General features: G+C 52.5%; 2 protein-coding genes across 3 annotated transcripts in view; both read left to right on the top strand.

The window, feature by feature from the left end:
- The first annotated feature begins 291 nt into the window (after positions 1-291).
- The window catches only part of DHRSX (dehydrogenase/reductase X-linked), a 113736-nt gene continuing 89546 nt past the window's right edge, over positions 292-24481 (top strand). Inside the window, exon 1 of the mRNA XM_033107348.1 lies at positions 292-482. Coding sequence (XP_032963239.1) covers positions 374-482 — 109 coding nt within the window. The 5' untranslated portion in view covers positions 292-373. The remainder of the gene's footprint in view (positions 483-24481) is intronic.
- On the top strand, positions 350-7138 carry ZBED1 (zinc finger BED-type containing 1). Of its 2 annotated transcripts, none has more exons than XM_033107323.1 (2): positions 350-482; positions 4994-7138. In XM_033107323.1, exon 2 carries the CDS (start codon positions 5007-5009, stop codon positions 7134-7136), a length of 2130 nt encoding a protein of 709 aa, XP_032963214.1. In that variant the 5' UTR covers positions 350-482; positions 4994-5006; the 3' UTR covers positions 7137-7138. The 2 variants fall into 2 exon arrangements, with proteins under 2 accessions (XP_032963214.1, XP_032963224.1); XM_033107333.1 differs by having other exon boundaries at positions 351-482; positions 4997-7138.

Genomic DNA, 24481 nt, shown 5'->3' on the forward strand with positions numbered 1-24481 from the left:
CTCCAGGCGGGGCGGGGGGGAGGGGTCGGCGCCCGGATCCGCTCCAGGCGGGGCGGGGAGGTCGGTGGCCCGGTCCGTTCCAGGCGGGGCGGGGAGGTCGGTGGCCCGGTCCGTTCCAGGCGGGGCGGGGAGGTCAGTGGCCTGGTCCGTTCCAGGCAGGGCGGGGGGAGGGGTCGGTGGCCCGGATCCGCTCCAGGCGGGGCGGGGAGGTCGGTGGCCCGGTCCGTTCCGGGCGGGGGCGGGGCCCGGCAGGGGGTGGGGATGGGACGGGGGCGGGGCGGGGGAGGGGCCGCAGGCGCGTTTCCGCCGTCCTTGCCTCGGTCCAGCACCGCGAGTCCCTGGCAGGCGCGGAAGCGGTGGCGGCGGGGCAGCCATGTCGCTTTTGTCTGCAGCGCGGGCGGCCCTGCGCGTGTACGCGGCGGGCGCGGCAGTGATCGTGGCGCAGCTGCTGAGACGCTGCCTCGGGGGCTTCGTGGAGCCAGGTCAGCGCTGGGGACACGGGGTGCGGGGCGGTTCGGGGGGCCCTCCCCCGAGGCGTGGGGCGGCGGTTCGGGGCGCGCTGGGCCCGCATGACCTTGACTCCAGGGCGCTCCGGGGAGAGGGGGCCGATCCGGGCGCCCGAGTGGGGATCGTGCCCCTTCCTTCCCACCCCGCACCGGGCGCCCGCCTGCCCTGGGCCCGGGTATCGCCCCGGGAAGCCCCGACCACTGGCTGGTGTCCGGGATCCCTGGGGCCCAGTTCTCAGGCTGCTCTTCTGGCGCCGGGGGTGGGGTTGTGACCAAGCCCCGGGCCTGGGTCCGGTATGACGGACCTAGCGCGCGCGCGCGGGGCCTGGGGGTGGCTTCTGCGGCCCTGGGGGAGCCAGTGAGGTCTGGGAGGGAGGGCACTTCCGTTCAGTGGCAACTTTGTTTCCCGTTAAAGACCCAGCGAGTCACCCATCTCGAACTTCCCGGGATGAGGACGCGTTCACGCTGCGAAACAGGCAGGGGAACCTCGATCCTGCTTGTGGGTGCACGTGCGCCGAGTTGATCCATAATTGCAGCTTTGGGAGTGAAAACCTAGAATCCGTGAGCTTCGCTTTCCACGCTGGTTGGCAGGGAGGAATCACGCTAGGGTATGGGAACACAGGGGCATTTTACTAGTGGGGGGGGAAATCACTACTTCTGAAAACAAAGTAGGCTGCGGGAAGCGTTTTGGGTGACCTTACAGCAAATCTGGTTATTGTCCGGCCTGAGAACACAGCCGCTTTATTTCACCCTTTAGCCTCCGGGAAACGCCGCGGAGAGCCTGGGGTGAAATGAAAGCGTGGACGGCCAATCGCATCTATTATTGTGCAAATACTTTCGGATTCCCCTGTTATTCCCGGGAAGGGGCGTTCCTGGGTCACACGGCAGCTCTGAGCGGAAGTTAGTATTTTGGAGGGAGCCCCACCTTCCAAACTTCCACCCAGGGAGTCCTTAAGTGTGGGAGCTAAGCTTTCAGTTCTGTGATAAACTGAATGCTGGTGGTTTGAAACCCAGTGACAGCGATTAGAACGGGACAGAGAGTGGGGTAGGAACCAGCCTGTGCCTGGGGCTTGGGAGGCGAGCACGTGCCTTTTATGTAAAACCACTTTTATTCCACTGAGGTGCCCTGCCTTAGTGACATTAAATTTTCAGGGGTACACCCTTATGATCCCATGTCTGTCTATTCTGCGGCGTGCTCACCACCCACAGAATAGTTTCCATCCGTTTCCATGTGTTGGACCCCCTTTATGCAAGCTGTCCTCCCACTTTCCTCCTGCTTTTCTCCCCTCCCCTCTTCTCCTCCCCCACCCCCTTCCGGTGAGGCCTCCCACAGTCTTTTGTAAACAGTGAACAACGTGTAAACTTGGGGACATCTTGGGTTTTGTGTCCGTTTTCAGACAGGTTCTCCTCACCTGCCTGGGAGCCCAGCCCATCTCGGTTTATCAACCCTGCGAGCTTGTGTGTCCTTTCTGCTGGTTGATTAAAAAAAAAAAAAAAAGTCCGGGGTCTGGCAACGGAATCGTAGTTACGTGTACTCCAGAGAGGGTCCTTTTCTATGACGGTGAATGTCACTAGTCAGTTGGCTTCCCCCGAGCCAGCCAGGACCTGTCTGTTGGGTCAGATGTAATTTTAGAGACTGGACGAAGAGTGTCTTTCCCATTTGTCTGCTGGTGGCCGGCGTCCCAGGTGGCACCGGTCTTCTGCCTTTTAACCTGCCTCCCATGGGCTCTTCAGTGGACTTCACCCTTGAACTTTGGACAGAGACGTCCGGTCACCCCTGGCAGATGGGCAGTACCTTAAGTTTGTTCTCATGGGGGAAACTGAGTCTGCTCCTAGACGCTTCGTAAAGCGGACCGCGTGCGGCAGGCGTCAGCGTGATTCCACTGACCCTGTGTGAAGGAAGGGAAGGAAAAAGGTACTCAATGTGCCTCGCCCCGGAATGGCAGCTTTTCTTGAAATGTGTTCGCTTGGCGGTCCTGCCTTGGGAAAGACGGTGGACAAGCAAATTAACAGTTCCGATGAGAGAGTCCAATTTCTAAAACCTTTGCGTTCCTAAGACTGTATCCGGGCAGCCCCCACAGAGGCGTGTCTTTGGGTCAACATTTTAAAATACGTGGTTTAATTGGTGCACCGACTATCCCAACGTGACAGCAAAACTCAGACATTGGCCTGAAAACGGCTGAAAATTATACCAAGGGAGCCTCTACCTGCCACGGTGAACAGAGGTATTGTCTGTTACAACTTAAATTTCTCTGATGCGTGCGTGAGTTGTGAAAAGGAGAGGGAATTGCCGAGCTGTGTTTTGCGAGTCCAGTTCACAGAGTGCAAGGGATTTTCCTGAATTCTTTGGTCAATAGGAAAATGAACTGTAAATGCTGCACTGGACAGAGAGTATCTAGCCCGAAACATGTCAGCTCTTTCAGGCGGGATCCTAGTTTTCAAATGATAGGGTTTTTAAAAACTTATAAGGAGAAAGAGAATTCTTGTTAGTTTTGTGCACCTGTGAGCAGATGTGACCAGTGGCTGCAGGAAGGTGAAATCGTTTTCAAACTATGATCTCAGGGTTCCTTGACTCTTAAAAATGAGGGACCCCCCCAACCACCCATGAGCTTTTCTTGATGGGGCGTTTCCCTGTCCATATTTGCTCTAATTGGAAACTCACACCTTTGAAACTATTTTTAAAATACTTAAAACTGTATCTAAAACAACAATAACAAGGTGCTCTCATGTTACGGCCAGTAACGTCATGTTTTCACAGACAAAACATCTCTCTTCTCCAAAATGGAAAAAAAAACCCCAAAATCTCAGGGAGGGCAGTGGGCTGTGTGTTTGGGTGTTGGCTCTCCTGAATGACCGGTTGCCTGGCGGGGGTGGGGGGGGTGGTTCCCCATTCGGTTGTTCATTCTACCTCTGGTGATCTGTTGTCTTGGTCCAAGTGCACAGAGAAAGCCTGGGAGCTCTTACAGCCATGAGAAAAGGATGTTGGACGGGTCTTGGGAACAGTCCCCCTGAGATGCTGGGACTGCCCTGTAAGAAGGACCTGGTGACAGGCTACTCTGGGAAATCCTTAATCCATGAGCCTGATGGTGGAAAGAAAGCAGTTGTCAGCGTCCCGGGGCTGCCACGGCAATGACCACAAGCCAGGGGCTTAAAACAGTGGAAACGTATCCTTGTCTGGAGACCAGGAGTCTGAGGTCAGCCGTCTCAGGGCCGTGCTCCCTCCAGAGGCCCCAGGGGATGGTCCCTGCTGCCCCTTCCAGCTCCTGGGGGCTCCAGGCGTCCCTGGGCTGGTGGCCGCCTCCCTCCCATCTCTGCCTCTGTCTCCACGTGGCGTCTCCTCTGTGTCTGTGTCCCTCCTCTTCTGTCTCTGACGAGGACACTGTCATTGGGTTCAGGGCTCCCTGATCCAGGACGACCTCACCTCAGACCCCTCACTCAGTCCCATCTGCACATACTCTGTTTACAAATAAGGCCAAACTCGTGGGTTCTAGGAAGATAAATTTTTGGGGGGGACACTGTTCAATTTGGGGGGATACTGCTATCAAGATTGGGCTCTGCACAGATTCCCCACACTCAGGAAATGCCTGGTGGGTACAATTTCTTATTGAACCGCCTGAGTGATGTGTACCGCCACTCGAAAGCTTGCACGCGTAATAGACACCTTTCACAAAACACTCAGCTGCCCCTTTGGGCGTCCCAGCCCTGATGGGTGACCCAGAGGGACTGGGTGTGGGGCCGTCAGCGACAGGCAACACAGAGAGCTAGTTCCTGGGTCGTGAAAACCTGGCTCAGAGCGGGTGGTGCCTTGTGTCTATGCACAGGAAATGGGGCTTTCTGCACTCGGGCGTGACTGTCCACGGGGACATCTCAAGATGTTCCAGAATCGGGAAGTCCATGTTACCCCAATACGTTTACAGAACATGGATGGGCCTGTGATCACCATAGAGCACGTTCCAGACGGTGTCATTTTCAAACGTGACATTCGACTAAGAAAACGTTTTAGTGCCTCTTAAGCTAACTCGAAGGCCGCGTGGGTGGGCCACGTTACGATCTCGTTTTTGCTGCTTTGATGTGTTTGAGGAACCTCAGGTGTCAGGTCGTGGCGGGCCTTGGGCTGGCAGGGTGCTTGTCAATGCAGTGTCCCCAGAGAAGACCCACCTGGCGCTGCTGCTGGGTGGGTGGCCCTCCTAGGATGGTCAGCCACTGAGGTGAGGAGAGACCTGTCTGCAGCACCAAGGCAGTCAAAGAAACACGTGTCCTCAGACGTGTGGAGTCACCCCGGGTGTAGGACTGACCTGGACGGAAGCGCGTGTCCGTGTGTTGGATGCTCTCCTCCGCTTTGCCCAAGCCACGGACGGCCAGGAGAGGCTGCCCGGGGGGTCCCTCTGCCTTGTGTGTCAAAGCACAGCTGCCGGCGCCGCCCGTCCACTCTTCGCCGTCTGCCTGCCTGGGTCCCTTCTCATGCTGTTTGTCTCACTGCTTCTCAGCAGGTGGTCACGAATGAGTGGCACGCTGCCGGCCGGCCCCGGTGCAGACACCGCGATGGAGGCCAAAGGCCTGGACGGCTCCCCGACGGACCTCAAGTTGGTGGCCCACCCCCGTGCCAAGAGCAAAGTGTGGAAGTATTTCGGCTTCGACACCAACGCCGAGGGTTGCATCCTGCAGTGGAAGAAAATCTACTGCCGTATTTGCATGGCTCAGATCGCCTACTCCGGGAACACGTCCAACCTCTCCTACCACCTGGAGAAGAACCACCCCGACGAGTTCTGTGAGTTCATCAAAAGCAACACGGAGCAGATGCGGGAGGCTTTCGCCTCCGCCTTCTCCAAGCTGAAGCCTGAGGCCGCGCAGCCCGCCGCCCAGGACCCGCTGGCCGCCAAGGCCACCCACAGCCACGACAGCAAGAGGCAGCAGGAGCTGACGGCCGCCGTCCTCGGCCTCATCTGCGACGGGCTGTACCCCGCGTCCATCGTGGACGAGCCCACCTTCCGGGTCCTGCTGAAGACGGCCGAGCCCCGCTACGAGCTGCCCAGCAGGAAGTACCTGTGCACCAAGGCCATCCCGGAGAAGTACGGGGCCGTCCGCGAGGCGGTGCTGAAGGAGCTGGCCGACGCGGCCTGGTGCGGCATCTCCACCGACCTGTGGAGGAGCGAGAACCAGAACAGGACCTACGTCACGCTGGCCGCCCACTTCCTGGGCGGCGGGCCCCCCGGCTCCCTCACCGTGACCTCGCGGTGCCTGAAGACGTTCGAGGTGCCCGAAGAGAACGCGGCGGAGACCATCACCCGAGTGCTGTACGAGGCCTTCATCGAGTGGGGCGTGAACGCCAAGGTGTCGGGGGCCACGACGGACTGCGGCCGGGACATCGTGAAGGCCTGTTCCCTGCTGGACATCTCGGTGCACATGCCGTGCTTGGGCCACTCGTTCAACGCCGGCATCCGGCAGGCCTTCCAGCTGCCCAAGCTGGGCGGGCTCCTGGCACGCTGCCGCAAGCTGGTGGACTACTTCCAGCAGTCCGCGGTGGCCATGTACATGCTGTACGAGAAGCAGAAGCAGGAACACGTGGGCCACTGCATGCTGGTCAGCGACCGCGTGTCCTGGTGGGGGAGCACACTGGCCATGCTGCAGCGGCTCAAGGAGCAGCAGTTTGTCATTGCCGGTGTGCTGGTGGAGGACAGCAACAACCACCACCTCATGTTGGAGGCGGCCGAGTGGGCCACCGTGGACGGGCTGGTAGAGCTGCTGCAGCCCTTCAAGCAGGTGGCCGACATGCTGTCGGCGTCGAGGCACCCCACCATCAGCATGGTAAAGCCCCTGCTCCACATGCTTCTCAACAGCACGCTGAACATCAAGGAGACGGACTCCAAGGAGATCAGCATGGCCAAAGAGGTGATCGCCAAGGAGCTCGCCAAGACGTACCAGCAGGCGCCCGAGGTGGACATGTTCCTCAACGTGGCCACCTTCCTGGACCCGCGCTACAAAAGGCTGCCCTTCCTGTCCGCCTTCGAGAGGCAGCAGGTGGAGAACCGCGTGGTGCAGGAGGCGAAGGGTCTCCTGGATAAGATCAAGGACGGCACCTACCGGCCGCCCGACGAGAAGCTCTACGCGCTGCCCGAGGAGCCCCCGGTGAAGAAGCTGGTGGTGGCGTCCACGCCGCCCGCGCCCGCCAGCGTCATCAACGAGATGCTGGCCGAGATCTTCTGCCCCACGGGCGGCGTGGAAGACCAGGAGGAGTGGCAGGCCCAGGTGCTGGAGGAACTGAGCAACTTCAAGTCGCAGAAGGTCCTGGGTCTCCACGAGGACCCCCTCAAGTGGTGGTCCGACCGCCTGGCGCTGTTTCCCGTGCTGCCGCAGCTGCTGCGCAAGTACTGGTGCGTGGCGGCCACGCGCGTCTGTGCCGAGCGCCTCTTCGGCTCCTCCGCCAACGTGGTCAGCGCCAAGCGCAACCGCCTGGCCCCCGCGCACGTGGACGAGCAGGTCTTCCTGTACGAGAACGCGCGCAGCGGGGCGGAGGCCGAGCCCGAGGACGAGGACGAGGGCGAGTGGGGCCTGGACCACGAGCAGGTCTTTCCGCTGGGGGACGCCGTCCACGCCGGCTTGTTTGGCATCCGAGACGGCGCCTTCCTGTAGCGGGCGCCCTGGGACGCGGCGCTGGGTGTTGCGCATTGGCGGTGGAGACCGCCCCTCCCCCACCCCCAGCCCCGTGGGTGGTGGCGCAGTGACAGACAGATGGGGTTGTGGCGGGGAAGTGGGGAGCCCGCAGGAGGCCAGAGGGGCGTCCCCCTGGGAGTCCACTGTGCCCCTGCAAAAGGGAGGTGAATGACGTGTGACAGGTCCGGATGGCCGCTTCCAGGGCCTACCTGTGGATCACCGATGCCAAGTCCCCGGCGGAGGTAGAGAGGGACGCACGGGTCACTCCCCAAGTCATCAGTTCCACTCGCGCACCCTTCACGGTGTCCGCCGAGGGTCTGTGGTCAATCCGGGAAAAGTGGCAACTTAGGGGGCACACGTGTGTCCCGTCCTCGCTCTCTGCCGCCCTTCCCCCAGCACCACCGGGGAGGGTGCGGATGGGAGGGGGGCGCCAGTGGGCTGTCTGGGGAAGGAAGACGTGTTTACATTTTACTGTAAGTGGCACCCTTGCCTCTGGGAAGCTTGTGAGACGTCCCTGAGCCCGAAAGCCCTGTTTTCAAGAGGGACAACTGTTACATCCGCGGAAAGATGTTCCAAAGGCGCCTACCATGCAAACACTTATTAAAAACCAGAAAGGAGGTGTTCACGTCTTCTGTTTTCAGCGGTGTGAAGTCGCCTCTCTCCCCTGCCAGAATCCAGGCAGTGGGCCCCCTCCTTCTGAGCCGTTTAGCTGGGGGTGGGGGGGGGGCGCCTGAGCGTATTCCTTTGGTGTCTGATCCTGAGTCGAGTTTCCCCAGAAACACTTTGTTTGAGGGTAAGCACAGGACCCCTTGTTGGAAGGCCTACTTTCAATACAAGGAGCCCCACCGTGCCCACCGCCGGCCTGATTCCGATTTGGTGATAGCATCCCTTCTTGAGTTTCCTTTTCGACTCAACACCATGAGCACAATTGATTATAAAATATCCCCATGGATAATTTTACTGCACGGGGGTCCTTTGGGTGGCTTTGGCTGTTTGGGGACACAGCAAGGCAGTTTCCTTCCCTCACCAGGTTTCCTTAACTTTTTCTTTTTTTTAAAAGCCACTGCCTTTCTTTCAGAGGTACAGCCCACCCCCGTCTTTGATCCTGTGTGCCTGTTCAGAGGGTAGGTGTGGTTTAGACATGGCTGGTCTCAGCTACGGGGCAGTAACGTGCCCAACCCCCAACGTATCATTGAATCATGGGGGATTAAGCAGGGACTTGCTCTATGTTAATGGCTGGTGACTTTTTGGGGCTTTGAGCTACACAGAGTTTGATCTGTATGTCACCGGCCAGGTATGTTTTCAGGAAGTCAAGTGTGGAACAAAGCAGCTTAGTCCGTCTTTCTCCTCGAAGGAAGGTGATTCCATGACTACTTCAAGAACCTCAGCTCTGGTCCCAGGAAAGGGTGGCCAGGTGCGTACAAGTGGCACCAGCTTTGAGACTCGTCCCCTCTCTGCTCCCAGATTGGACAAACAGACCCAGAGAGGCAGGTCCCAGTTTCCTGGACTTCTGTAGCAGCACAAACATTCTGTCTACAGTCCTGTCTCCATTCCTTGACTTTCTGTCACTCATGGTGAAAAAGGGTGTCACTGTAGCCAGCCGTCTGTCTCTTCCTTTTTCTTAACCCCGTGTGTGGCCAGCCCTCCTCCTGGGTCATGTTTTTTTTTTTCTTCACGCTGTATAGTTTGTCTTTCAGTAAACCTGAAAAATAAATGAGTTTTTGATTTATCTGTCAAATGGGGGTCCATAACGCTAGCACTTGGAGTAAATCGGCCCACCACGTGGGAGGTGTTTTTATTGTTTGAGAGACTTCTCCAGACCACTAGGAGTGGGTGTAGTTATGAAGTGAATGGTGTATAGACATGGGCCTCTTTGAGTGGTGAGCGGGCACCCTTTACAAGGGAATCTGGCTTTTCTCCTTCCTCTCCTTTCTCCCTTTTCCTCTCCTTTCTTAAGAAAACAGGGTTCCCCAGAGAAAGACAGACACATGGACAGCCTCAGACCTGCCTTTTTTCTGAATATTCCTGGTTGATTTTTCGTGGGGGGTTGTGGGTGGGTCAGAGCGGGGAGGGGGATACTTAAAATCTTTAATTTTTATACCCAAACATTTTGAATGTCAATGGGCTGATTTTAAGTCCTGATACCCCAGCAACTCCCTGGTGGTCTCCATTTTCATTAAGTGAAACATGTTCACTTAAAAACACCTTGCGAAATGACAGGCGGCCAGCATTTATCTGAGATCCATTCGGGAAGCCCTGATTCAGGCAGAAGCCCAGACAGTGTTCCGATGAGGAGACAAAGGCCAGGGGTGTTTATGACAAAGGGAGGGGACCATGACATCACAGAAGGAAGGCGTTGCTATTGGTGCAGATAACGTGACACCGTGACGCTGATGCTGAACAGGGTTTCTAATTTTCAGCCCAGAGTCATCCGTCCTGGAGTCACGACACCTGCTGTCTTGTTGTCTTTACAAACAGCTCTTTGGGACACCAGGTTGCTAAGGTCCCGTCCTGAGGTGACTTTGTCCTGTTTTCACCTGCACAGGTTTGAGGTGTCAGACGTGCCAGGCCCGCCCTCTGGGAGGGCAGGTCCATCTCCATGTTAAAGCAGCTCCGTGTGTATATAGGGTGCATAACTGACAGAGGTGGTGTCACTGCTGTCATTGAGAATTTCTTACAAACACACTGTCGTTCACCGGTACGGGGTTCCCTCTGGGCCTGCACAGCTCTCTGCTTCCTCAACCTTGAGTGTGTGTGTGTATGTGTGTTTAAATGCTTAGAACTTGCTGGAAGTGCCATCATTCTGAGGTCTGCTTGGTTGTTTTTTTCTTCTCTGCAGAAGTGCCTTTTTGTTCTTTGTAACTGTTTTCCTAGCGGGCTCCAGAAGATGAGAAAAGTAGCTGGAGAGAGTACTTGAGCAAGGTTTTAAATATGTGTTTTTAGCAAAGGGGCACAAATGGCACCGCAAAGGGCAGGACGCCCGGGAGATTTCGGGGGCCCCGCGGTTTGTAAGTGTGGTGGTGGTTTGGCCCTGAATGCCGCTGGAGGTGGGGACGCCTGGAGCAGACTGTTCCTTGAATCCCAGCCTTCTCTGCTTGCCCTTTCGTCATACATGGACGAATTCCACACGTGCATTTCCTTCCCCCTTCGGTATTCCGATGGTGATCTGGGGGTCTTCTCCCAGGTTCCTGGTCCTGTAGATTGTGGGGGTCCCTCCCACCAGAGCTGTGCTTCATTGAAAAAAAACAAAAACTGATTTGTGCCTTTTAGCAAAGACTGAACTCTCACTGGACCTTCTCCCAATGATGACAGCGTTTTGTGTATTTCCAGCTTCTGTCACTGAGTTTTTCCCTCTCGGTGTTATTTAGGGGGGCCTTTTACAATTGGGGTGCTGGCAGGCAAAGGTGCTTAATTGATCTCAGTTGCTGTCATTTTATCCCCAGACGAGATATACGGAGACATATGGTTGTCCCTTCATCTGCGAGAGAGTAACTGGTTCTGGCTCCATGGACCGTGCAGTCCAGGGGCCACTAAAATGCATGGGCATCCAGTGTCTGTCGTGTGTGAATTTCTGTGTCATACGATACGACCTTCTTTTGATTTTTTTCCATCCATTTAGAAACGTCAGAATCACTTCCAAGCGTCAGCACCCTTAGCTGGTGGGTTGCATAAAACTCCAGCCCATCCACCTTCGGCGCTGAATGGAAGCAGGTGGGTGGGCTGGAGTTTTATGAATGTAATAAGCTTCTGCTTATTTTTATTTGAATGGCATAAGATGAACTAAATCCCCGGGCTCTCCTTGCAACCTGGCATCCCTCAGTTTTAGGGGTTCTGTCTTCCTGAATCCTCTGTCTGGATCCCCGATTGTGCGTTTGAAAGGGTGGTTTTCCCGGGAATTTTTGTTATACGGCCGTTGGTCCAGCTGATGCTTCTTCTCTCAGACGTTTGGGGTTCCTGCGGGTGGTGCTCCGTGAGTTTGCTTGTGGCTGGGCTTCCAGGGAAGTGAGGGTAGGGAAGGTTACAAGGACCAGAGCTCATGTGGTTTTGGGGGCACCCCTGCTCTCGTTCTGGGGCCTGCGTTTTAACCGAGAATTAACGTCGGTGGATAACTGACTGGTTGCACACATATAAAGCTTTGCTGTGATTCCACGTCTGCATGGAATGGATTCTATCTATGTGTAGACGTATCCTGCTTATGTATTTTCTAGTTAGTATTCTATCCACCCGTCATCTATTTATTATCTATGGTCTACATATTCATGTGTCATCTGTCACATACCACTCGTCTGTACGTATTTATCGTCATGTATTTATTGACATTTTATCTGTCTATATCATCTACTATTTATCCATTTCATCAATAATCTGTATCATGAATGTCTAGGACTATTCAATCTGTCGATTATGCTTTTCTTTATATTATCTGTCTATATCATCTCTCTGTTATTTATCATCTATGTATTGTCTATTTATCATGAATATTTATCCTGAATGCCTGTTACAATCATGTATCAATCATCTGTTTTTCTGTCTAGCTACACGTCCACATTTATCTGTCATCTACCTGTGTCGTCATCTGTACCTCATCTGTCGTATCTTTTCTTTAATCATTTTTATCATTTTTCAAATACATGCAGTATTATGTTGGTTTCAGGTGTACAGCATAGTGGTTACATTTATATAACTTACGAACTGCTAAGTCTAGTCCTCACCTGGCACCATACGTAGTTATTACAATATTATTGACTGTATTCCCTGTGCTGTACTTTACATCCTGGATGACGGACTGGGCGTAGGGTGCAGGCAGCTGAGCTAGCAACGAGCCGTGTGGTGGGTGTCAGGCGTGAGGGACGCCCTCTTGGAGGGGCTGGCCCTCCCTGGCCTTGGTCTGCTTTCCTGACCCCCCCCAGTGGGGGTGGGATGACGACAGGCCATGTAGGTGCCCACTCGAGGTCATGGCGGGCAGGGTGGGGTGCCGTGCACACACAGGAAAGTGTATGTGGACTGTTGCTGGGTGCCCTGCCAGATCTGCCCTTTCTCCTTCACCTCTGACCTCCTGCGTGGCCTCCTGGGGACCCAGTGGTATGAGCCTGCTGTGGAGTGAATGTTTGCGTCCCCCAGAAGTCACAGGCTGAAGCCTAACCCCAGTGGGGTGCGGTGAGAAGGTGGGGGCTGTGGGAGGGGCTTACGGGGAGATGAGGTCTGGTGGGTGGGGCCCCCATGATGGATCAGTGTCCTCATAAGGGGAGGAAGGGACCAGAGCCCTCTCTCTCCACCATGTGGGGGCGCAGGGAGAAAGTGGCTGTCTGCAAGCCGGAGAGGGGTTGTCACCAGGAAACTGCTATGCTGGCGCCTTTATTTTGGACTTGCAGCCTCCAGAACTGGGATAAGTAAATGTCTGTTGTTTGAGCCGACCAGTCTGTGATGTCCTGGTCTAGCAGCCTGTATTGTTCAGGATTTTCCAGAGAAACGGAGACACTAGTATTTATCGTTCGTCCACCCACCCATCCATCATCTGTCATTCATTCATCTGTCCGTCCGTCCACCCGTCCGTCCACCCGTCCGTCCACCCGTCCATCCATCCGTCCACCCGTCCATCCATCCGTCCATCCATCCATCCATCCATCCATCCATAGATCCGACTGGTTCCGTATCTTTGGAGAACACTGACTAAGGGAGGTACAGATAGCTACGTCCGGGTAAAGGTATATATATAGATTGGGATTGAGTCACACCGTTTGTGGGAGGCTGACACAGCCCACAGCCTGCCGTTTGCGCACGCTGCAGACCTGGGAAAGCCTGTGGTGTAATTTAGCCCAAGTCTGAAGGCCTGAGAACCAGGAGCACTGGTGTCCGAGGGCAGGAGAAGATGGCACAGCCGAGCGAGTGAGTTCTCCCTCCACCTCTGTGGGCCACGCGGGCCTTCACCTGATTAGACGAGGCCCACCCACCCGGGGGAGGGCCGTCTGCTTTACTCCTTCCACTGGCACAGATGCTGATCTCATCCAGACTCCCCGCTCCCAGCATCCCCGAAAATAAAGCTCCGCCAGCTGTCTGTGCAGCCTGTGGTCCGGCCAAGTTGACACAGACAATTTACTGTGTCTTGAGCCCACCCGTGTCCGTGGGTGTTGGCTCTTCCTAACCGCTACATTTAGCATCGTGTTGTTTTTCCTTTTTCATTTAGTGACAGATTGTCTTTCAGCACAGTTTCACGTTCTCTGCACCATCACCCAAAGTCCGTCGTTTACACTGGGGCTCAGTCTGGGTGTTAGACACTCTGGGTTTGGACAAATATGTAATGACAAGTAGCCGTCAGGACAGGGTCACAGAGTACTTTCCCTGCCCTGAAAACCCTCTGAGCCCCAGCTGTTCACCCTCCCTCCTAACCCCTGGCAACCCCTCTCCTTTTCAGTGCCTCCATAGTTCTGCTTTTCCCACAATGTCTTAGAGTTGGAATCATGAAGCATGTAGCTTTTGCAAACTGGCTTCGTTCACTCAGTCCTATGCCTTTTACGGGTCCTCCACGTGTTTTCATGGCTGGATAGCCCACTTCTGTTTAGTGCTGAGTAATATTCCCCTGGATGGATAGACCACAGGTTGTTTATCCATCACCCACGGGAGGACGTCTCGGGTGCTAACACACTGTGGAGAGCCCATCATACCCTGGTCCTTCTGGGATAGGCCATCGAAACAGTGGTTTTTCTCACAGTCTGGTCTTCCCGATGTGTGCGGCAGCGACTGGGGCCTCTTGCAGCATTTCCCGGACAGCTGACCAGGGCGAGTGCCCTCTGAACGCCTGGCGCTCGGTCAGCTCCTGGACGAGACGCCCTCCCTGGGCCAAGACTGGGCGTTTGGAGGGAGTACAGAGCCCAGGCATGCATGGTTCACGTGGGATTTGGAGACGAGCCTTGGCCTGGGGTGGGCTGGAGTGAGGACGTCCTTGATGGAAAACGCCCCTGGCCCTGCTTCTCCCAGCCCATCTCTCCCTTCTTGAACTTCCAGTGTGTGACACAGAAGGGGAGACGTGGCCACTCCCTGTGTGTTGGAGGCATCGTCTGCAGGGTGACACGTGCGTGGACCTCTTGTTTTCCCTCAGTTGCGGGGGATGTCGGTGCCTTGTCTGCATGTCTCTGGCCCCGCTGGCTGTCCTCTGCCTATGTCCCTGTCACCCGAGCTTCTGCTGTCACCCTTTCTCCCTGTACGTTCACCGAGCTGGGAAGCTGCCATGCGGAGCCGTCTGGGTTCAGTCCTGTGGGTTTTGATTTCTGTGCAACACCTTCCTTGGGAATCAGGTTCTTTCTCACCTACTTCTCACTGGAGCAGTGGTTCAGCTCACCAAGGGCGTCACCAACTTAACGGGGACGCAACTTCCCAGAGACGGACCTCAGCAGCTAGTGAGTGAGCGCTCTTGGTTGCGTGGAACTTTGTGTCATTTCTTCTGGTTAATGTTATGTGCCCACCTGGGTGGGCCGCAGACCCACGTATTCGGTCGAAAGCTAGTCTAGACGTTACCATGCAGATCTTTTGTCTTTTTCTATTTTTGTGTTTTCAGATGAGATTAACATTTGAATCAGTAGACTCTGAGCAAAGCAGATCGCCTTCTAGACCGCGGGTGGGCCGCATCCAAGCAGTTGCCGGCCTTGAGAATGCAAAGGTCCCTGGAGGAAGAGGGAATTCTGCCTCCAGAGGATTCTGGTATTTGAGCGGTGACGTCAGCTCTTCCTGGATCTCCTCCGGCCTGCCGGTCCACCCTGCAGGTTTTGGCTTGCCAGTTTCTACCCATCTACATTTGAATGAGCCAGTTCCTTAAAATAACTATTTCTCTGGCTCTGTCTCTCTGTCTCTCCCCCTCCTCTTCTTTCCCTCTCCCTCCCACTCTCTCTCCGTATCTGTCTGTCTATATCAGCCTATCTGTCTTCCTCTCTGTCTCCGTCTCTCTCTTCCCCTTCTCTCTCTCTCTCCCTCTCCCTTTCTCTCTCTCTCTCCACACAGATGCATTTGTACCTGTCCACTGGCTGTGTCTACAGCCCTGTGTATTTCATAAAAGACCCAGCCTGTTCAAACAGGAGCCACAAAACACCTGGATAGTCTCAAAACCCCTGGATAAGGGGCCCAGAAGCCAAGACGTCTTTATTTTTCTGTTCACATTTTTTAAAAGAAGGCTATTCTGTGGCACGAGCCTAGACTTTTGTTGTTCATTGGTTGTCCCTTGAGACTCTTTAAAAGTTTCTACTCTGAGATAATTGGGCATTCACAGGCATGCAGTTGTCAGAATGTGTCGAAACCCTGTGTATACTTGACTCCGATTTTCTCCCCAGGAGGATACCTTGCAAAACTGCCCCAACCACATTGTATCAAGATACCGACACAAAAGCACTCCAGTGCTCTGGCTGAGATTTCCAGTTTCAGCGTGTCCTTGTGTGGTTAGTTGTCTGCAATTCTGTTGCATGTGTAGGTTTGTGAGTTCATCACAGGACCCAGCCATTCTGTCCCCGCTGGGATCCCTCGCTGGTGGCCATTCTGTAGCTCCGCCCACCTCCTTCCCAGCTAAACGCCCCCTCCCTGCACTTCACCTGTGGCAACCTGTAATCTGTTCTCTGTTTCTACTGTGTTTCCCCGAAAATAAGACCCAGATGGACCATCAGCTCTAATGCGTCTTTTGGAGCAAAAATTAAAATTAATATAAGACCCGGTCTTATAGTAAAATAAGACCGGGTCTTATGTAATATAATATAATATAATACCGGATATAATATAACATCATACTGGGTCTTACATTAATTTTTACTCCAAAAGACGCATTAGAGCTGATGGTCTGGCTAGGTTTTATTTTCGGGGAAACACGGTATAACTTTGTCATTTCAACAATGTACTGTAAATGAACTCATACACAGTGAAACACTTTTGAAATGGTTTGTGGGTGTTTTTTTTTGGTCTTTTTTTCACCCAGCGTAATTCCCTAGACATTCATCCCCATCTCCAAGTCGTTGCTGGAACCATCAGGCTTTCTTTTGAATAATGCCTTGCGTAAAATGACAGTGAGACTCAAGGTCTTTCCTGTTATAAACAAGGCTGCAATGGATGGATAATTTTTTGTTGGTGTGTCTGTTGCATACCTGTGGGAGTGGCTCTGTGGCATCCGTTGTTGGCAGTCAGTTGCTGGGTCAAAGAGAACATACACGTCTGCGTTAGACAGACACCTCCCTCTCGTCTCCTAAGAAGATACAGTCTTGGTGGAAAATGTAGCAAGTGTGCCAGTGTTCCATTTTTTCTGGGGTGCACCCATCCTGGGTTGAACCCCTCCTACCCCGCTGCTGTATCTGATTGATGAAAACTGACAACCCGTAGTAGTTTTATGTTCTCTAATTAGGAGTGACTTTCAACATCGTCTTATATATCTATATTTTATCCAGTGTCTCGGAATTCCTTGTTTATTTCCTTAGTCGATGTTTTTTGGGGGGAGGCGGGCCGGGGAATGTTAGATATTTTCCTATTATTTTACAGGAATGTTTTTCTATACAGAGAATCCGTCCTTTATTCCACGTCTTGCAATTTGTCGTCTGCCTTTTGATGTCATTTGAGGCAGTTCTCCTTCTCTAGAATTAAGTGCTTTTTTTTTTCACGTGGTCAGAGGCATAGAATTTTTCCTCCAAGCCTTCGGCAGCTTCCTTAGAAAAGCCATCTTTCCTATGAAAAACACAAAACAAAACAGAACAACCCTGCCGGCACATCTTCTCGTTTATAAGATTGACGTTTTATAGCTGTCAATCTTTGCGCGCTGTCTCCTTTCCTGGGGTGTGGTCAGCCAGGCATTCAGCGGCTGCTGGCATTTGGTCATTTCCCCTCCATGTTGGCTGTCAGCGAGACGTGAGGTCAGCCCTCCAAGTGAGATTGTTAAATGAGAACCGCGAGGCTGCAGCAGTAGCTGGTTTCAGGAGGAAAGGAGCAGGCACCAGTAGCCACCGGTGGCAGTTGCTGGGCCGGGGGGTGGGGGTGAGACAGCTGGCTCGACGGGTCCCCGGTGCCAGCAGCGGCTGGTGTGGCAGAGAGCAGGTTGTAGCCAGGGTTGACGGAGTGCTTCATGTCTGATACCCCTCGGATGGGAGCTGACGTGTGTGCGTCGGTGATGAGCGTAAGATAAAAGATGCATGGGGGTTGCAGAAGAGAGCGTGACACTTGAGATTTGGAGTGACCCCTGCTTGCCACTGGGTTTTTGGGAGAGCATGGAAGGCACCTGCGACATAAGCTGGAAGCCTAAGCGACATACGGGAGGAGAGAGTTCTCGCTCAGCCGTTTTCCTAAGAGCCTCCCCGTAGCCAGGCTGGCGCGCGCGCGCGTGTGTGTGTGTGTGTGTGTGTGTCTAGCAGTTGTTAGCACTTGAATTTCTGCCGCTGCATGAGAATGTGAGAAGCTTACTCCCGTACCTGTGAAGGTGACCTCATTTGCAAATAGTCTCTCTGCAAACGATTGAGTTAGGTGGAGGTCACTAGTGTGGGCCCTGATCCAATAGGACTGTGTCCTTATCAGAAGAGGAGATGAGGACACAGACACACAGGGATGACCATGTGAAAACACGGGGAGCAGACGGCTGTCCACATGCCCAGGAGGGAGGCCTCAGGGGGGACCAGCCCTGGGGCAGCTGGGTCTCGGACTGCAGCCTCCAGGACCCGGAGAGAGAAACGTGAGTCCTTAAAGGTGACCGATGAGGTCTCAGGATGGTAAGGGGGGTCTGTAGCGAGAACTTGTGGCCTTGGAGGCACAGGTACGTCGTCACAGGCACAAGGGAGGAGGACGTGAACCTGAAGGGGATGGTGGGAGGGTCTCAGCAATGAGCGCCCTGCTGCTGGAAACGGGAGCAAAGGGGGTGCTTGCGATGAAGTGGCCGAGAACTGGGCGGAGACTGCGTCCTCGGTTTGGTGGAAGGTTGGCTTCCGGGGCTCGCGTCCCAATGGAGGTTGGGGTACAGAGCAGGATGAGAGCAGACGTTGACTGCATGTTGTGGGCAGCCTTGGCGTTCACAGTGACGGGCACATTTGTACCATAAGAGGGCAGACACAGCAAGTCAGCGGGGCTGAGGTCTGCTTTGCACACAGGGTGTGTCCTGGACCCCCTGGGGCCCCAAAGCAGGTGACTCTGGCCTCCTTCTGTCTGCCCGGATGTATCCCTCCCTCCCCTCGGGCCAAAAGCCCAGTCTTGCTTTCCAAACGCCTCCTAAGCGTTTCTGTCTCCGGCAGCTGCCTTTTGTTTCCTCATCCACCTGAAGGATGCTTGCCGTTCCTTCCTGTCCACCCGCCTCCGGTGGAAACAAGCTCTCTGTCCCGGGATGCATCCTATCTCCTGCTTCTCTCCGGGGCGGGTGGGGGAGAGCACATCTGCACCCGGCCCCCACTTTGTCATCCATCCTTCAGGTCCCTCTTCGCCCCAACTCCTTGATGCTCCATCACCAATCCTGGAGTTCATTTCAATGGCCAGGAGGGCACACCAGCCAACAGCGGTTTCCAGGGGCCCCTGGCTGTGGGGTGAGCAGGGACAGTTTCCTGGAGTGTCCCCTGAAGACAACACTCATCCCCGTTTGGCAAAAATGGCACCTACAGAGAGAGGGCCACCTTCTCTCTGTGTCATCATGTGTCGAGAGAGAGGGAGGGAGGGAAGGAGAGAGACAGAGATGCATGATTCATGATGTATGGATAGATGGCAGATAGATAGATAGATAGATAGATGATAGAGGTGGATGGATGGATGGTGGATGGATGGTGGATGATGGATGGTGGATGGATGGGGATGGATGGATGATGGATGGATGGATGGATGGATGATGGATGGATGGATGGATGGATGGATGGATGGATGATGGATGATGGATGGATGGTGGATGGATGGATGGATGGATGGATGGTGGATGGATGGATGATGGATGGATGGATGGATGGATGGATGGATGATGGATGATGGATGGATGGTGGATGGATGATGGATGGATGGATGATGGATGGATGGATGGTGGATGGATGGTGGATGGATGGATGATGGATGGATGGATGATGGATGGATGATGGATGGATGGTGGATGGATGATGGATGGATGGATGATGGATGGATGGATGATGGATGGATGGATGATGGATGGATGGTGGATGGATGGTGGATGGATGATGGATGTATGGATGATGGATGGATGGATGATGATAGATAGATAGATAGATAGATAGATAGATAGATAGATAGATAGATGATAGAGGTGGATGGATGGTTGGATGGATGGTTGGATGGATGGATGATGGATGGATGGATGGATGGATGGATGGATGGTGGATGGATGGATGATGGATGGATGGATGATGGATGGACGATGGATGGACGATGGATGGACGGTGGATGGATGATGGATGTATGGATGATGGATGTATGGATGGATGGATGATGGATGGATGATGGATGGATGGTGGATGGATGGATGGTGGATGGATGGATGGTGGAAGGATGGATGATGGATGGATGGATGGATGGATGGATGGATGGTGGATGGATGGATGATGGATGGATGGATGGTGGATGGATGGATGGTGGATGGATGGATGGTGGATGGATGATGGATGGATGGATGGATGGATGATGGATGGATGGATGATGGATGGATGGATGGATGGATGGATGGATGATGGATGGATGGATGATGATAGATAGATAGATAGATAGATAGATAGATAGATAGATAGATAGATAGAGGTGGATGGATGGATGATGGTTGGATGGATGGATGGTGGATGGATGATGGATGGATGATGGATGGATGATGGATGGATGGATGGATGGATGGATGGATGGATGGATGGATGGATGGTGGATGGATGGTGGATGGATGATGGATGGATGGAGGAATGGATGGTGGGTGGATGGATGACGGATGGTGGGTAGGTAGATGGATGGATTAAAGCTGTGAAGAGCAAGAGCAAAGGTGCGACCTCTCCCTTCCATTGGGTCAGGAAAACCACGACCTGCTTATGACAGCAGTGGGCAGGGCGTATACCCTCCCGTGGATCCCAGGCTTGGAGTGTATGCACTGCAGAGTTTCCTAATCTCTGACCTGCATTCATTATTACGTGAATGTGAGGTAAGCTTTGTGGCTATGTCACAGAGGTTGCATTTCCTCATCCACTTGGAATGCAGACAGGTTTGTTGTGGGTTTCTATCTAACATGTTGGGTGTGTGAGTGTCGCTTCCAGCTGCTCAGAAAGGCACATATTTCAGACTGGGTGTTCGTCACCACAAACCCGCCACCCTGTGCCATGCATGTATTTAAAGCTCTAAGACCCTCCCGGAATGGCTGGGGACAAGACTTCTGTCTGCGTCCTTGCAGCTCACATGCAGGGGCCTCCATTCTGCAGCTCGAAGCTGCTGAGCAGAAAAGAGGGGTGTCCTGCTATATAAAACAGAGGCATCTTAGAATATAAATGCTCATTTCTTTTTCAGGAGTAATTTAAAAAAGTGCCTGTGGGCCCCTGTGGAGGCTTTTCCAGAGGCCCCCGAGACCTGCTGTGTTTTGGGGTGGTGTCCTCACTTCAGGGGAGCTTACGCCATCTGTCCTGTGAGGATGGATCCATCTATGACTTGCCCCATTGTCTTGGTTCTTGGTAATTCTCCAGCCACCTGCGTGCAAATCGTGTTTCAAGAATGGGGGCCACGCTTCCTTCCTTGTGTAAGTAAATGTGAGAGATGCAAGCTGGATCTTGCAGGTGGGAAAAAAAACGAAGCAAAATGTGTTGGTCTTAGGAGTCCAAAAGAACCAGGGACTGTCCGTAGTAACTTCTGGCAGTGACTTTGGTTTCACCTGCCCTGCTCAGACCTGGAGTTGAGCCCAGTGAGACCCCTTGTGGATTTCTGACCTCTAGACTGTGAGGTGATGCATCTGTGTTGTTTTTAAGCCACCAAGTCCTTGGTGATTTGTTACCAGCAAGTAGGAAACCCAGACACCATGCCTTGGCCGGATAATGTCCTTTGAGCATCAACTTCCACTAAGGGATTTTCCCGGTGTGAGGGTCTGGGAGGATAAGTTGCATCTTGCCTCAGTCAGCTCGGGGCTGCCGTAAGAAATAACGCAGACGGGCGGCTTCAGCAGCAGACATTCCTTACTTATGGTTCTAGCAGGTGGAAGTTTGACATCAAGGCACCTGCAGATTCAATGTCTGGTGAGAACCCTCTTCTGGTTCATTGGTGGCCACCTTCGCTGTGTGTCAACAGAGAGAGACAGAGAGACAGAAAGAGCAAGAGAGATGCATGGTATATGATGGATGGCTGGCTGGATGGCTGGATGGCTGGCTGGCTGGCTGGCTGGATGGATAGATAGATAGATAGGTGATGGATGGATGGATGCATGGAAAGAAGAGAGACACAGATGGAGATAGAGATGGCTAGATGGAATGGTGGATGGGTAGATGGGCAGATAGGTGGATGGCTGGATAGATAGAAAAGTGACAAAGATGGAGATAGATACATAGATACATATGGATGGATGGATGGATAGATAGTTGATAGATAGGAAGAGAGAAAACGCTAGTGAGCTCTGGTATTTTCATCTTCTGTAAGGACACGAATCCCACCATGGAGGCCCCGCCCTCATGACCCCATCTAACCCTAATCCCCTCCCATAGGATGCCATCCCACCTCCAAATGCCATCCTGTCGGGGGTTTAGCATTTGCACACGTGAATCTGAGGGAGGCACACACATTCCGTTCACAGCCCATGTCCTCTGCCCTTCCCAGGTAGGGGGGAGCAGCCTTACCTGTCTCACTGACTCATCGGTGGGTCTGTTAGCTCAATCATTGAGTCAGGAACAGTCACTGAACACCGGCCGTGTCCCTGCCACCCGGCGAGGCAGGGAGCTCCAGCCACCCTGTGACGAGGTGCAAGGTCAACAGTAGAGTACATGAAGCTTGCTTTTATAGTATTTATAGTATCGCCGGGAGAAAGGCGTGTCCCCGGGCCTGTAGGTGTGACACAAACTGTTGAATGGTGACGGCCTTTGTATGGCACGGGATGCTTTTCCAGAGCGTGGCGCCCACCTGCCGAGATAGAGAATGAGACACAATCTTGGAGACGTAAACGTGGTGTATTATCGACTGCTTCCAAGGTAGATGAGCTAAAGCGCACAGACCAGGAGTACTCACCTAGAGTATTGTCAGTTACACTGTACTTGTTAGTTTAAGGGCTACCGAAAGTGCCAGGAGGACACAGCGGTGTGGACTTCTACACATGACATCCATATGTTCGTCGTCCGTTGTTACTTCCCTGTGCACCCGTCTTGTCCAATTAATGTGGGATATCTGTTTGGATACCAGGACAGGTGTTTGTAAGGCTCTACGGAGGAAAACAAGTACGTGTAAACGGAAAAGAATGTACGTTCGGTTGGATTCGGAAAAACACAGAAAGCGACAAAGAAGGGAATTAAAATCAAGGTCATTCTTCGGTCCCCTTGGTCCTGGTGCAAAATTTCCGGCCATCATTTCTTAAAACACTTCCTTTCTCTTCTCCTTCTGTGATGCCAGAGATGTGAATATTAGACCTTGTGATATTGTCCACACATTTTGGAAGTTCTAATTTTTTTTTTCTTTAAGAAATATTTTCTCTTGGTCATTTAGTTTGAATAATTGCTATGGACCTACTTTCAAGTATGCTGGTGTTTGTTTTTTTCTGGCTCAACTGCGTTATTTACCAATGAGATGTTGAAAGAATTCTCTATCTCTGCTATCCTGTTTTTTTATTTTTACATCTAGCATTTACTGATACATATTATATATTTAATATTTAAATATAACATTTGTATTCAAATAAATATTATATTACTTAGTTTATTATTAAATAACAAATCATATTTTCAGATACTAAAACAAATATATAAATGTTAAATTTAAGTTTACATAAATAAAATTAAATATTTACAAATATTTAAATGTAAATATATGTTCCATTTATGTTTATATAAAATATACATTTTACATAATTTCATTTGCATTTATATATTTCATTTATATTTACATAAACATACTTTTATATATATTTCATTTATATTTTTTATAAAATGCATTTTATATATAGATCATTTATATGTCTATAAAATGTATTGTTATATATTTCTACTTAAATATATGCTATACATACATCTTTTTCTTTTTTTTTTTTCCTTTAACAGTGCTGTGAAAAATTTTCTGGGTGCTAAGTGTGCTGTGTAGACAGAAGGTTGGGAGACCTCTGTTCTCGTCTGTTTTAACTGCTGCGTTTTCCCCGTAACCTTGTTTTGAGATGCAAGGCTAGCAGCAGTCCTTATACAGACTTCGTCACTGTCGTTTGGGTTCTGTTGGTAACACTTGGAGCTGTCAGATGTTCCCTCTGGGTAAAGATGCAAGCGTGCAGGTATCTTCATATTACAGTTGTCTCCTCTTATGCTCACGGGACGTGTTTCAACATCCCCACTGGTTATCAACCGTATATACTGTGGTTCTTCCTGTACCTCTCATGTACCTATGAGCCTGTTTAATTTACAAATTGGGCACAGTTAGAGAATGGCAGCAATAACTCAAAATAGAACAATAATAACAGTAGACTGTAATACAAGGTACATGAATATGGTTTTTCTCTTTGATGAGCAATTTGATAACTGAGACGGTTACTAAGTGACTCACGGGCAGGCAGCATCTGCAGAGTAGAGATGCCAAAGGGAGCAGTCACGTCCTGGGTGGGATGGGTCCAGATGGCGCCGCTCAGAGCAGCCCGTGATTTAACACTTAGGAGTTGTTTACGTTTGGAATTTTCCATTTAGTGTTGTCAGACTACGGTTGACCGAAACCGTGGTTAGAGAAACCACCATTAGAGAAACCGCCGATAAGGGAGCTGGCTGTCTACAGTCCGAAATGTACTGCGTGCTAAGGATGTCCTCAGAACCTGCGCCCTCGCATTTCCAGGAGGGACACATGGCTGCTAAGAGGGGGCTACAATCACAGCTTGGGGAATTCCTCGGGAAGCAAGGGCTTGCTTACCACCTTCAGGTACCAGGCTTTCCTGGTCTCTCAGGTCTCGTTTCTGTCAAGGGAAGGTTGAGTCGGATCCTCTCTGAGGCTACTTCCTGCAGTGCCGTTCTGGAATGTTCCATATAACCATCCCCTGCCTGAGAGAAGAGCGTTTTCACTAGTGCTGTGCCCTTCCGGGAACTCCCCAAACCAGACCCGTCTGTGGGTCTGGAAACTTGGTGGGTAGGCTGGAGGACTCGTGGGGTCCTGCATTGGAGGTGTTTCCACCAGGAACACACCCTTTCTGATGGACCTGGTGGTGA

This window comes from Rhinolophus ferrumequinum, chromosome X (assembly GCF_004115265.2).
Source record: "Rhinolophus ferrumequinum isolate MPI-CBG mRhiFer1 chromosome X, mRhiFer1_v1.p, whole genome shotgun sequence".
Classification (NCBI taxonomy): Eukaryota; Metazoa; Chordata; class Mammalia; order Chiroptera; family Rhinolophidae; genus Rhinolophus; species Rhinolophus ferrumequinum.